Below are 15,413 nucleotides of genomic sequence, written 5' to 3'. Positions count from 1 at the left end.
ACAGCAACGTGTCTTATTAATTAGATAAATAGTCTGATGACATTGCATTTCTTCCATATAAATGATTGGTACACGTAGCAGATGAAAGCCACTGCTGCACTTGCCCGCTGTCAGACATTATCCAACATCCCAACAAGGAGTTTTCGGATTAAGTCATCATTATAACAAATACAGAGCAACAAAGATCAACATGCTGCAAGTGAATAAACTTCAGAGATAAATAAGGTGGAGGGGAAATGTGGGCATCTCTTCTGTCCAGAGGAACTAGGGAGGATTTGGACAGGATGTTGTTTCATCATTAGAGGTTGTCCACACTTTCTGCCCTGCACAGTGAGGAAAACAAGAAAGTTTAGCCATCAGAGCTACATTAACATGCACATAACTATTATACAAAATGTTACCATTTCATCAAACAAGGAGCACCTTTGAGCTGGTATAGTCATCCTGCTGCTGTTCTGTTCTTCTTTGAGAAGCAACAGCAAGAAGCTATCCACTCAGCGGCATTGCGCAGAACTGAAGGAAGAAAATCAGAATCAGAATCAGAAAACCTTTAATGTCCCGCAGACGGGGAAATTCTTTTGTTACAGCAGCAACAGAGTATGACAAAATAAGATAAAAAATAGCAAAAATAAACAATAAAGTTAAATTTAAAAAGGGAAGAAATGGAAAATAGACATATATACATATTGACATGATATAGTGCAGTTGTTCTTGTTTTGTTTGTTTGTAATAATGTAATATGGAGTGAATAAATATGATTAAATAAGTCCAAATAGTGCAAAAAGCAGAAGTGACCTTGGTACAGATATATTGCACAGATGTTAATGTTAAACAGACTTTAATTCTTCTTGTATCTGTTTGTAGTATCGGCCACACTGCTGCTGAGATAATATTGTGGCAGGTAACCTGATCCCACCCCTATCAGGTTTAACATGCTCCATTTTAAACACAATCCTACTATGCATTTTATGTTAGTGTTTACTTTTTAAAAAATGAGTTTCTCATCACAGTGAAAAGAAAAAGACTTAAGATATCATCCATCACAATAACATAAAGTTCATAAAAACCTGTTTGCTATAAAATTGTCTGTTTAAAATCTTCAGAAAAGTTTAGAAAGTTTTAATACTTACCAGAGAATAACAGTCACAGCATAGTTCCACTTGAATCGGGTCTTTACGAGTTAGTCTTGAAGTCATCTGTTCCCATGTGGTCGGTGTAATGATGTGTTTGCCCCAACACTACAACACAATGACACAGCGGTTCTTCAGTTACAGAGACTCCAATACAGTGACGGCCACCACACAGACACAGGAAGTATAGAGTTACACTATGTTTTCCACTATTTTTTTAAATTGCATGTTTAATTCAAAGACATGAAACACGAAGGACAAATAAGATAATGCCAGTTGTCAAACTTGTCAACAAATGGATTAGTATAGTGAATTAAACATAGTTTCTCATAATTTTGAGATACTAACTCATTTAAATCATTTTTTTCCTTTCATCGACAGGAATGGGCTTCCACTGCTGAGGGATCTTATATAATGTTTATAAGAAAAAACAACTATTCACAGGTTCATCAAGAGCATTTGGTTTGATTAACAAATGCAATCAAGGTGCAAAGACACCAGTACATTTCATAAGAGAAATATGTGTCGTCACAATTATTGCATTCATTTTATGCAAACATTAAATCCAATCTTCACCATCTCAACATAAAGCTGAGAGTTGAAATGAGGCTGTAAAAGTAAAGGAAATAAAAGTCCTAACATGCTTTTCATAATTTAAACAAATAACCAATACCTATCATCATCATCATCATCATCATCATCATCATCATCATCATCATCATCATCATCATCATCGTGGCATTTGTATTTACCAGTTAAAAAAATACAGTAACTCTGTTGCACACTTCAGAAATCATGTCATTAAATCAGGTTTCACCTCAGCTAGATGAAACTAAACATATTAAATAAATTATGTTCTATGGGCTTGGCTGCAATCAAAGTGCAAATATGAAATATACAAAATAATTAATCTAACTTTTGACATATGTTGTCTTTGGACATGAAAAGCATATATAAAATAATCCGACCCATTCCAAAATATGGTTTTCACAAGGGAAGTGGAGGAAGAGGGAGTATTTTGACCAGATAATATTTATTTGTTTATTTAAATGTTTTTTTATTTTTATGGTGAATACATTTGTAAATATGTCTGTTTTCTCATTTTTGTGTGGTGTGTACATATACATATGTTACAAATTGTAAAGAAAGTGTAACAGATAAGATATGATATACATATGAAGCCATTTATCACGATAATCATTATAGAAGTGGGAAAGGGGTAGGATTATATAAGCTTTTGCTTCATCCTATCTCTTTTCTGGCGGTCAATGGTTGAATATGGAGAATGAGCAGAACACCGTCATCTAGTGTCTCAAGATCATAGTCGCAACAACAAAAAATAATTCCATTACTCGGGTTGCCAGGTTGATCAGACCCGGCCCAGTAGCCTTCAGGAGACTGTTTGAGCCTGTTTGAACCCATCCCCTCCGGCAAATCGCACCATAAAGTTTTGCAGAGGAGTTTGACTGTTATAGTTACCGTAGCCATTCGGGCGTGCGTTTTAATGATGTTGAACTCCTTTACCTCAGTCCATGGAGTGAAGGCTTGGCCTATATTGACTCTCATTTTTGCCCGTCTCCGGTCACTCAGCTGCTGGGACAAATAAGCAGCTTCAGGATTGGCAAAGTCCATTTCACCCAGTGCCCGCCTACAGTAGCTGCACTGAACAACAGACAACTCTGGCAACCCGCAATGCCCAACTCTATTGGCTGCTACAATGTAAACAGAACGTGGCAGAAAGTCATTGTCAAACCCCTCAAAAAAAAATTAAAAATGAGTTCAGACTAAATTTATATATATATTTTTATGTAAAAGCAACACTTCCCTTTTGTACCCCTCAAAATGCCCGGTGGGTGTATTATAATTTTTTTGAAATATTAAGATTCTACATATTCAACCCTTAAGCTTTTACTGTGTTATTGTATTCTTTTTTTATTTGCATGTTTGAAATAAAGCATTCATTAAGTCACTCACTCAAAAAAAGGAAAATAAAGCACTTTCTTCTTGATTAATCATAATAATCACGAGGGACATTTACGTAAAACTACCTGTAAATGATCTGGACTCGATTGAGTTGGCCTCGCTGGAGCGATGCCGCTGTAATCTGTGCTCTGTTGGTAGAGTCGCGTCGGTTTCACCGCTGCTGCAGGATTGTTGTCATTTTTCTGTGGCTAGCCCTTAGCAGCTAACTAGCCGTTTGATTTTCTCTCCAACACACTTTGATCCAGCAGGTGGGTCACACTTTATGTCATCAATGTTGTGTTGATTCAAACTCCTGAAACGAAAGCATTGGTTTAAAAAAAAAAAGTAACCGCTTGTTGTCAGAGATAAATGTCGTAGCCAAGAGTTACAAAAACAAATGTCAGCTAACAGCTAAGCTATCTTAAGGTTAGCTTGATAGACATGTCTGGTTAGCATAGCTTCAAATTAAGCTGTTTAGTGTTTTTACTCAACAAACGCACACAGAGCTCAGCTATCGATGGGCTCCTTAGCTAGTTAGTGTGTCGCAGGTCAGTAGGAAGGATAGACAGACAGGCAGCGTTCAGTGTAAACACAGTAACTTGTGAGTTTTAACGCACAGAGACAGAAATGCCCATGTTAGGTCATCTTCACACGACGGGTCGCTTCTTCAGAGAAGAGATGCATTTAATTACTCGGGGAGATGAGGGGAACTGATAGGTATTGTTTTAAGTATAAAGTTTAGTCTGCATTAAAGTCCTTATATTATAGGCTTGTTTTAGCTTTCAGTTGGGGAAATACCACGCTAGCATGGCTCTCTTGTGATTATAAACCATAAAAAGCCCCATTGACAGCTCTGGGATAAACGTAGAGCCCTAAAGCTCATTCATTATGTTGTACTTGGATGCACGGACATGCCAAACATGATGATGATGGCTTTAATGAGCTGCTCCGACAGCAGGAAACCATGGCAAGCGATTTTAACATTTAATATAATAATTATAACCATAGGTGACTTGGCTGGGAACCGTAGGGTCGCTGGTTCAAGTCCCGTTGTGGACCATGTATGGAGCGTGGACTGGTGGCTGGAGAGGTGCCAGTTCCTCTCCTGGGCACTGTCGAGGTGCAGTTGAGCAAGGCACCGAATCCCCAACTGCTCGTGGCGTTGGTCACTGGCAGCCCCCTCGCTCTAACATCTCTCCTTAATTGCATGTATAGGCCCTGTTTGTGCATGTGTGTATTTCGGGCCTGTGTGTGTGTGTTACATGGTTTAATAATAACAGTGCAGTAACAGTGCAGTAATTCTTCTTCTTCTTCTAATCACACTCATATCTGTAAGTACATTTTAGACAGCCAAAATACCATTTCTCCCAGTCAAAATTGAATTATTCCTAGTCAGAATTTTGACCAAGGATAACTGAATTACATATATACAGTATATTCAATACATATCCAGTCTAGCTATTAAATGTTTAAACTACCTGCCATAGCTCAGTGCTGTCTGTGCTTTGCAACACACACTAGTGTAACAGCTCTCAGCTTTCACGCTCAAATTAGTCCCGTGAAAGGTGTGGCCTCCAGTTATTTATGGAGGCAGAGGGGAAAATGATTTCATTTTTTCCCTCTAAAGACAGATTATATCTTCTAAGCTTGAGCGTGTCACCTTTTTATGAGCATTTTCTCAATTTTTGACAGTTTACAGTAAGAGAGCAATATATCCATATATCCATGTTGTGATAAATGAAACTAGATATTGTTTATTATGATAGATTTTGGATTTGGTAATATTGAGAGTTGTCTTTTCCTGCTTTAAGGAATGCATGACATTAAAGTGATGTAATTTCTTGACTTTACAGGTCTGTTTATTATTATTTACCTTTTTGCTTTGTCATTATGTCCACATTACTGATGATCTTTTTTCAAAAGTCTCATTGTGTAAATATTTTGTGAAGCCAAACATGAACAGTCAGTCAATATCATTGAAATATTGATGTGAAGGTATCTGGTTAAAAAATACTATGATGTTTGATTTTCTCCATAATGCCAGCCTCAGTTTATAGGCTAGATGAATAACGTTATGTTTGGCATGTAGTGATAGGTTGCCTGAAATACACTTGTATACACTTAATTTAGAAGACACATTAAATGTGTTTTTTGAAAATAAATTAAGTGTATGGTTGAGTCCCAATTTAACCTCTAATAAAAGAAAACCTTTTTAATATATCAGTGGAATATTATTCCTAATAGTGTAAGAACACTTGTCAATTTTAGCTTTAATTTACAGTATTTTTTCAAGCTACATTTTGCAAATTCAGACACCTCAAGTTTTAAGAGTCAAGAATTAAAATACTGTCGTCAGATTTCTCGTCAGGGAAACAATCTATAATGTCATAATGAAAATAATCATGCATAATATCTTTCATATAGTGGTAGTTAAATGGTGCCATGTCAGTTGGCCAGTTCCTATAAAATCATGCTGCGCAGTCAAGTTTTGTTTAAACGCACAAACTTTATTTTATATTTTGGTGGAGAAGATCCCAAAGTATTTTTAGAGGTATCAAATATGTCAGGCTGAGTGTTGTGGGAGTTGTGTATGAAATGATGCACACATCTAGAAAATGTTCCACTTGATTAAATGGTGCAGACATGAAAACATGGCTTGACCTTTTCACAACATATAGTCTCAATGAAAAGTTTTAACAAGCCAATGCAGAACAAGATGAAATAGGATGATATTAACAACCTTAAAGCTAGTTAAGGGGAAACAAAAAGGGCAAACACTGATGTGTGATGTGTGTGTTGTACACAGGATGTTAGGATGGAGTGTGGCCCAGTTCTGCCGGACAGCCTGGTGTTGGAGATCTTCCTGCGTCTGCCCCATGATGCCGTGCTGAGAGCTGGTCTGACCTGCAGACAGTGGCTGGCTGTCTCCAGAGATGAGTTCCTTTGGAGGGAGCTGTTCTACAGCTACTACCGCATACCACGCTCTGTACCCCGACACCCAGGTATATAATCGGATGTTTAACAGAAGAAATCAAAATAGACCGGCTGCAGCTTTTAATAACTCCTGATCTAACTTTGTGCAGCGTCGGTGTCCTGGTACAGGGAGTTCAGGCGTCTGTTTGACTGTATCCCCTGTGTGGAGGTTCAGACGCTGAGAGAGCACACTGACCAAGTCCTCCACCTGGCCTTCTCTCACAGGGGTCACCGCTTCTCCTCCTGCTCCAAAGACTGCACTGTTAAGGTAGGGCCAGTAACTGTGTTCAGCATTTAGTTACTCTAACTATGGGGTTTTCCTCCTCTCTAGTTGACTCTTAATCTGGTTTTAAAGTACACATGTCAGGGTCAAAGCAAGCACCAACGGGTGAACCTAAAAAGTCAACAGTTACATGTGCGTTTGAATAATTGATTAGAAAGAAACTCTCACAAAATATGTCAAGCTGAAGATTTGACGCAAATCTGTATTTTCTGGTTCTTTGAAGCTGCTTAAAATTCATCTGGAAGTGTTGTCAAGCAAGTCCTTAAGCCCAGAATTTCTGATTAAAAAAATATATTGTGTTCCTTCTTCAACAGATTAAAGATAATTCTCCCCCACTGATCCCCTCAATGTAATGTGTTCTTTCCAAACCTGTCCTCTGGCTTGTGTTTGCAGCTATGGGACACGGAGCGGCCAGATGGTAATATTTCACTGGTGCACAGCTCCAGCATGCGTCAGTTTAACTGGGGCTACACCCAGTTTTCCCAGTTCAACGCTGATGACAGCCTGCTGCTCGTGTCTGGCGTCTACCTGGGCCCACACCACTCGTCGTCTGGGGAAATTGCTGTCATTAGTCTTGGTAGGAACCAAAAAAACCCCACCAACAGTCGCATGTCATCATTTCCTGTTGATGTTTTTTCGGTTATTTTTCACAATGATCTTGTTTCCATTGTCTTAACACACTGCAGAAAATTACACGCTCTTGTCACGTGTGAGGAACAAGCCGTACGATGTGTTCGGCTGCTGGCTGAATGAAACCCACCTGATCTCTGGGAACCTGCACTGGATAGGCAACATGACGTCCTGCTCTGTGCTCTGGCTCAATAAAGCCTTCCAGGTGAGACCCAGCACAGCAGCTAATTCCTCTTAGACGTGTCCGTCAAAACTGTAAACAAAAAAAACAAAAATGAAAACTAATACACATCCTCCACAACGACTTTCCTCCTCATCCTGTTCTTTTCTCTGACAGGATGTTGAATCAGAGAACGTCAACGTAGTCAAGCGCCTTTTCAAGATCCAGAACGTCAACGCCAGCACCATTCGCACAGTGATGGTGGCCCACTGCCGTCGTCATGACAACCCAGACTTGCTGCTGGACTACGAGGCTCAGTCCCAGGCTCGAAGGCAGAAAGGCCAGCAGCAGCAGCAGCACCAGCCTCTCCTCTTTGACCTGGGAACCTCTGGCAGTGAGGAAGAAGATGAGGAAGAGGAGGGGAGCTTGGAGAGCCAGAGGGAAGCAAGGTTCCCCATTGGCCGCCTAGCTCAGCCCACCATGTCGGGCCTGGAGCATGTTATACAGGTAGGCTGCGTGTGAAACTCAGGCCTTTTGATAATTTTTTGAGATAATATAGTTCTTCATTCTTCTTATTTTTCTTATTTTTCGTGCTTGTCTTCCTTCCTGTTAGAGTCGTAAAAATGTAGGGCACACAGAGTTGGCGATTGAGACGCATGTGGCTAAGATGATGGGCAGAGCCCACACCAAGGCCCCTGACCCCAGCCTAATTGAGCCCTCTGAGCCCGGGGAGGGAGAGGACAAAACGTACTTACTCTTCACCACCGGCAGCCTTACATACTCCCCTCACCAGATAGGTAAGATGGTTTCCAAGCTGCAGCAGCAAAGCTAGAGCATGCAGACGTGATGCAACAAATGAATGAATACTTTTATAAGAAAATTCCATACAATGTTGACACAGCACATTAGTCACCATTCAAATCAAGTCAAATAAATTTAGTTTTACAGAAAAATCTTCTCCTTATTTGATGTAGCCTATTAAAAGTAGAAGTAGATAGTAAAGGTGTTCGTTGAATGTACAATTAACATTGTTGTGCATATTTTTATCAACCACAACAACAAATTAGGCGATGTCTTTGACTTACCATGACTTGACTATGAAAAAAAAACATTTTTTAGATGGTTTGTTTTTCACAAAAAGATGTCCTGTCTATGATAAAATAAAAACATTTATATTCTGTGTGTGTGTATGTATGCATATAAATTATGCAGGGCAGTGGACCTTCAGGAGCATGGGTTCCCCACCCCTGATATATAGATAGATAGATAGATAGATAGATAGATCTATATATACGGTATATCTATATATGCATAGATTGATCAATCGTTCTATATATATATATATATAGATATATATATACATATAAACATATGTTTATATTTAGGTTTCCTATCACAATATAAGGGTAAGTGATTTCAGTGTGTTTTTGTGCAATTTAAGAGTTTAGTAAAGTAGTAAGTATATTTCTGTGATCATCGGAAACAAATCGTGTATCACAGTAAGTTTTCACATCATCCCATGCTTAGTCTCACATGCTAGTCTCTTTCCAGGTATTAAGCGGATCAAACCTGACCAGATGACCACTTCTGGTCCTGTACTCGGGGAAGAGCGGAGTTCAGATGAGTTTTTCGATTCCTTAGACCATGTTATCGATATCCATGGACACATCATTGGTATGGGCCTTTCTCCAGACCACAGGTAACTAAATCATGTATAGATTTAGTATTAGCATGTTTTCAGGCAACTCAATAAATGAAGACAATATATCGGTTAACTCCTGTGTGAATTCAATAATTGGCAAATGAAAAGTACAGAGTATTTTCTCATTTTATCAAGAACTTTAGTGCAGAAATTAACATAACGTGAAAGGATCAGAACTTAAAGCGTTGTTCTAAGGACGTAGTATTGCCACAATGCAGTTTGGCCGCTGTTGTATATAATGTTGTATGTTGTGTATAATATATGATATAGAAAAAAATATCATATCAACCAGGCTTAGCCTAGTCCTAAAAACAGAATCTTTTTTTCAGATTAGAAATGCCATGGACTATCAAAATTACTCATTTCCCTTCATTCATCAGGTACCTTTATGTGAATAGCCGCGCTTGGCCAGCCGGGTGTGTGATCTCTGACCCTATGTCCCCTCCTCCTATTGCCGAGGAGATCGACCTGCATGTCATAGATCTGAAGAGTTTGAGGGAGGAGAGACGGAGCCTACGCGCTCACCGAGCCTTCACGCCTAACGACGAGTGCTTCTTCATCTTCCTCGATGTCAGCAGAGACTTTGTTGCCAGGTGGGTGACCAAAGACCGTCTATTTTTCCAAGAACAAATGCAGCTCTCACAATTAATATTCAGTAATACCCTTTTGCCCTTAAGTGGTCATGTATGAATGGGAAATGACTATTTGACAGCTCATCTGTGTTTCCATATCGGTGTATTGTGTGAAAAGAAGCCTCACGATGCTCCTGTTTTTACATATGATGCCTTTTTTCCAATATATCTTTAGCGGTCTTAGAGTTTGCATGTGAATGGTCACACCGCAAGTTTAAAATAATGAAAAGCTATAGCTTGTGTGAATAATTGAAGATGTCATCATCACCATACAGCCCAAATGATTTATTACTTAGTGTTGCAGAATGTATCTTTGAAAGCACCTACACTTACATTAGGACATTTTAAGTTGTTTCTATGTTAGCCTAGCTCACCCACCACAGATGTCTATTTGCCATGCGGGTCAATTACCTCAAGTGATGGTGTTGAGAGTTGGGTGATTTCCAAAGCTAACGGGTGACGGAAGAACTGCCAAAAGTCATGTAGGAAAACACTAACTGACTAACTAACTAACTAACTAACTAACAGACAGACTTCCAAAAATGTGAACCCATCTTTTGATATTTAAATACCACTAATAAAAAAGATATCTGTATTGTCTATGTGGTTCCAGCTTCACAAATCAGTTTTTCTTTGTCTTATTTGATAGTAAAGGGATTATATTTGAGTTTAGACTGTAAACAAGCTATTTTTCACTGTTTTCTATTATTAGATTATTACCAATTTATATTATTATTATTATTATTAATATTATTATTAGAGAAAATACTGATAATAATGTTGGAATGACTTCATCATGTAGGCGTCACTGACATATGTCTCCACCCTCCTGCCCCTAGTGGAGCCGAGGACAAGCATGGTTACATCTGGGACCGTCACTACAACATCTGTCTGGCACGTCTGGCACACGACGACGTGGTGAACTCAGTGGCGTTCAGCCCCGCAGACCAGGAGCTGCTGCTGTCTGCCAGCGATGACTCTACCATTAAGGTGTGGCGCTCACCTCGCATGGTCCGCCTGGTGCAGGCCCCGACACGGCCGCTGAGGCCCCGCAATCTCCTGCCGTCCTGGCTGAGCCGCAACAAGAACTCAACGTCTACCAGCAGTGTGAACGGAAAACCATGAGTCAGGTTGGAAAAACACTTGAAGTGGGAGGGAACGGGGAGAGGAAAGTTAGATTTGTTTCCCTCTGTGGTGTGAATATATATATTTGTATGTATATATATACACTCCATGTATATGTATAGTGTGATAACAGTTGGTGGTTTTGCTTGAGCTCACGGTGTTATAAACACTCAGCGCTCTGTCAGGAGACGAGACATGATGTGACTCAGGTTTAGACACCAGAGAGCGCTGTTGCACCAGTAAAGAAAGAATCACCACAGACTTTGTTGTGCTGTTGACAGGAGTGATAGGAAATGTTCTCACAGCTAGAGATAGTGTAGAGCTGACACCCGAATGCACAAGACAGCCGTCCTTACATGTTATACAAGAGATGGTGTTTGTCTGTTTTTATCTGTAACGTTTAGGACTGTCGGACATGAGATGTAAATGTATGTAAATGTCCTGCAGAGATGGCGCCTCATGATCACAGGTGTGATTTCCAGCACACCAGAGGCAAAGTGCTACAACTGAAAGTTACTTTAGAAATGTCTTTTCTTAGTAATGAATTGGTCCAGTTGTTGTCTTCAGTATAGAAACCCCTAGAAATCTTGTTTTCAGATAAGTGTAAAACAGTTTAAAAACAAAAGGGAAGACAACATTTAGCTGCGTTAACTGCAGTCTGCCTTGGTTTTTAATTCCATCCCACCCGTTGTTTTTGTGCCCCATACATGATCGATCACTATGCTATTCAAAGTAGAATTATTGAGTCATTTAATCTAGAAGAGTTGTTGAGGAACAGTTAGCGTGAAGCATGACTGTGAACAAAAACCTGTTGTTTGTGTAACTTATTTGAGCCTATATTATGTAGAAATGTATTTAAACACATTCATTCATTTGTAGCACAAAACTTCACCGTTTCATTTTGTCAAACGACCGACACATCCAGATGAATCTCAGAAATGTATCCGGCCGTTTTTTAATTTAAAAAAACATTTTTTTCCTCATGTTAAACAGAAGGTTTGGTACCTCGATATATAGACCCTGCACATGGTTAACTTCTAACCCTCTCAGTAGAATTATAACCATATACAGGTATCTGTTGGTAAATTGTGAAAGACTTAAAATTATCATATGAAGTTCAGTAAATACATTTAGTAAATTATAATTGAAGTTGCACAATCTGTTTAAAGAACAGATTGTACACCAATTATAAGAAAAACAATAATACAACAATTTAAAATCACAGAAATGTCACCCACTTATCTGATTTTGACATAATATATGTGTGTACTGTACAACGTAAAAGTACCGTAGGATAGACATTAGATTTATTTAACAGAACAAATATTCATGCACATTAATGTAAAAGGCATTCATAAAGACCAATACTATTAAGACAGTGACATTGAATAGAAAAAGTGGAGCAATCCTCCTTTCACCTCTTTTTTAAAGCCAAATTTATTATTATTAAAATGTCCGCGTGTACACGGGCTGCCCCTTTTTCCGAGATGCCCGTAGTCCTCTCAAAGGTTCTTTTTAGTTCTATCACTGAAGGAACGGTCTCGAACGAAAGGCAAAAAAAAAAAAGTGAAACGTTGACGCTTTGTTTTTGAGTTGCAGCTTAACCAGAACAAGGTTCAGGTACTTTACATACTTGATGTTTATGGAGATTCCCTGCTGAAGGAGGTTATGACTGATTATAAAAACACCTTAATTATGATTGTGGGTTTTCTCATTACCTGGCCAAATTAAAGCGGTTGTATTTGCATGTCAAACCTTTAGGGAACCCCGTGTGACTCTTCATCAGCTGATTCTTACCACCAGTTGAACAAGATTTTCCATGTTTTGAAATGTGTGTAATAAGTCATGAACTTTCTCCCTGGTTTGACAACTTATCTGTTATTTTAACTGTGGCTCCGTCTTATTAACCATGTTTTTTGACGTCCTCTAATGTCATTTTCATTTTCCCCTGAAATAAAGAGCATGCCCTGAAAGGCCAGACGTCTGCAAATGGGTCCGATTAATATTCTTTCCACTAAAATAACATTCTTGGGCTGTTTTGGAGCAAATGTTTTGGGCAATTGCAAGATCTTTCTTGTTACTTTGTCTGTTTGGCGTTGGTATGAAAGGTTCAGCACAGGTAACCATGGAAACTACTGGGTTACAATAAACACATTTGATATGAATGCTATTGTAGATATTTATGGTGACTAATAGTTATCCCTGATTTATTTAATTTATTTTCATTTTTTCCTATTGTAATGAATCATGAATTATTTATTAAGGTACGGGTCTACAGCCATGCTAACATGCTAAACTAAAATGTCTCGCTGTACTTCACACTGCCGTACTTTGAGCTAAATGCTAGCATGGCAACATGCTCACAGTAACATGCTGATGCTCAGTTGTTTTCTTTTTTTTTTAACTTTATTTATCATCAAACAGGATGAACAATTGTAAAAGGAACAAAAAAACAAAGCGACAGACATTCTAAGACATGACGAAGGCACGCATCGAAATGATGTAAGGACAAACATCAGAGGAAGTTATAATGGCAGACAAGTTCACTGAATGTAATTTGAATAAAATTCAGTAGCTGATAAACGTTTTTTGTTGGATTCAACACATGACAGAGATATAAATATATTTTCAATTCAATTAAAAATAATGGGAATGAAGGGGTTGTCTTGGACATTTTGATATGTATTCTCGGTCACGCTCAGATGTTCCCGGCTTTTCACAGAAAGAGTCCTATGTTCCCCGGTCTGTTATTTTTTTTTCCACAAGCAGTGCTGAATTCCACGGCAAATAGGCTTATGTAGACCCTAATCGTAACCCCTTACCCTGACAAAATGCTAAATTAAATTAGCAGACTGGGGAACACTGGACCTTGTTGGAGAAAAAAAGGGTCCTATGTTCCCAGAACGGGGAACATATTTTGTGATGCTGGTGAAATTAACCTTTAGTTACATCTAAACACAGCAAACTTGGTCTTGTGATATAATGCTGTTGACTCAGCGTTCACTATAAGCACTGGTTGAGTCTGGATGTTTGACCTCATCTTAATAGTTCATTCCCTGAGGTCTGTGTGTGAAGGGGGCAATTCAGAATGAAACTGAAACAGGAGGGGGTAGATGCAGTTTCAGTCGCACCTTTTTGTAGCTGCCACCCCCTGATGTATAAATACAGCATATGTGCAGACCTGTGAACAAAACCTGTGGCTTTCATTTTCTCTGGGAGGTAGGCAGTTGGATTTTGTCATGGAAATATAAGTTGCATTGTTGCTTGTGTACAAACAGATTTTTCAAGCAATCTGTGAATCAGAGGTGGGATTGACAATCCAAAAATGATTCACAATCCAAAACAATGGATCCTTCATTTCCCACAATGCATGCAACCAGCATCTTTCATTGAAACCCCCCGGTCTGGCAAGTGCCCACATTTTTAAACTCTAAACTCTCTTTTAAACACAGACAAACAGACAAAAGTGTGAGATGGAGGGTTCTTACAGGTGCTGGAAATCTCTGAAAACACTTGAATTTTAAGGTCCTGTGTTGTGTGTTTTAAGGTTTGAATAAAGTGCTTGAAACGGCTTGAAATTAATGTTATATGGTATGGCATATATGATATCAAACAGAGGAAAGAAAGTCTCCATATTTGAGAGACTGAATACAGCATTTTCTGACCTTTATCTGTACGTATAAAAAATTACTTTAGATGATTAACATATGTCAATCTATTAGTTGACTAACCACTGAAGCTCTAACGGTAAGTCCATGTTGTTTCTCTGTAGGAAGCTGTCTCAAAACAGTGTTGGTTCTTAATAGGACAATAACATCTAATTGAATGTGTTGAGCAAGTGCAATAAAAGGTAAACTGAAATCCTCAATATACAAATATGTAGCTTGAAAAGTGCTTGAATTTGACTTTGGAAAAGGTGGAGGAATCCTGAAGATGCAGAGCACTAACAGGGGCCCTACATGCTAGAGAACGTGACACACGCTGGCGTCCTACCGCATGTAGCTGGGGCCCTTTTTATTTTATTTGCCCCTGTTTCTCAGACTAAAGACGCTGTGTTGACTTCCTCCAGAACCACAGAAGACCTTACCTAGCTGTTTTCACAAAGGAGTTCCCCTTTATATTTATATATATTATATAACGTTCTGAGACACATGGAGGAAAGGAACTGTACATCATGTCCCAGTTACTGACAACAAGAACTAACTAAGTCATCGGGGCCGGTTGCACGAAGGCACAGGCACCGCAGTTACCAGGGAGATTTATTCTGTGATGTAGCCCCGGACCATGAAAATACCACACACACACACACACACATATATACGGTATATATAGTGTGTTTGTTTTCGTGGGTTGGTTGTTATTTCGGTTCAGACACTGCATTGTGGGTTGCTACTGACTCACTCTGGAGGATCGGAAAGTATAACATATTCACATGAAATCTTCTTTGGTAGCCCACATTGGAAAGTTTTCACATTCATATGTTAGAAAATCACCAGATCAAATTCTAACCTGGTTCTGGGGATTTTTTTGACCTAAATCCATTTGTGAATCTTTGTACTGTAGATGTATAATTAAGAGCTCATCTGTACTATACCATTAATCTGTTAGAGAAGTTTATGGTACAAGTGGATTTATTTTCTCAAGTGGCACATCTAATAATTATCTTCATTATTGATTATTGGGCAGATTAGTTTATTGCATAATTAATTGGTACCTAAAATGCCATAAAATAGTAAAAACAAAAGTCTCAATACAAAGGCCACGGTTACTTCTGACAGTGTTCCCAAACCCCAAAGATTTTCAGTTATCTTTCACA

The 15,413-nt window shown here is 38.8% G+C and overlaps 1 protein-coding gene across 1 annotated transcript; it reads left to right on the top strand.

Annotated features, from left to right (window-relative positions):
- The first annotated feature begins 3,266 nt into the window (after positions 1-3,266).
- Positions 3,267-12,501, top strand: fbxw5 (F-box and WD repeat domain containing 5). Its single transcript, XM_083930338.1, has 10 exons — positions 3,267-3,361; positions 5,899-6,094; positions 6,176-6,333; positions 6,742-6,925; positions 7,035-7,183; positions 7,316-7,645; positions 7,752-7,935; positions 8,690-8,837; positions 9,221-9,433; positions 10,312-12,501. The coding sequence occupies exons 2-10, from the start codon at positions 5,908-5,910 to the stop codon at positions 10,595-10,597; spliced, it is 1,839 nt and encodes a 612-aa protein (XP_083786464.1). The 5' UTR covers positions 3,267-3,361; positions 5,899-5,907; the 3' UTR covers positions 10,598-12,501.
- Positions 12,502-15,413: the final 2,912 nt, after the last annotated feature.

This window comes from Echiichthys vipera (assembly GCF_963691815.1).
Source record: "Echiichthys vipera genome assembly, chromosome: 16".
Taxonomy (NCBI): domain Eukaryota; kingdom Metazoa; phylum Chordata; class Actinopteri; order Perciformes; family Trachinidae; genus Echiichthys; species Echiichthys vipera.
This window is presented reverse-complemented; position numbering and strand designations above follow the sequence as displayed.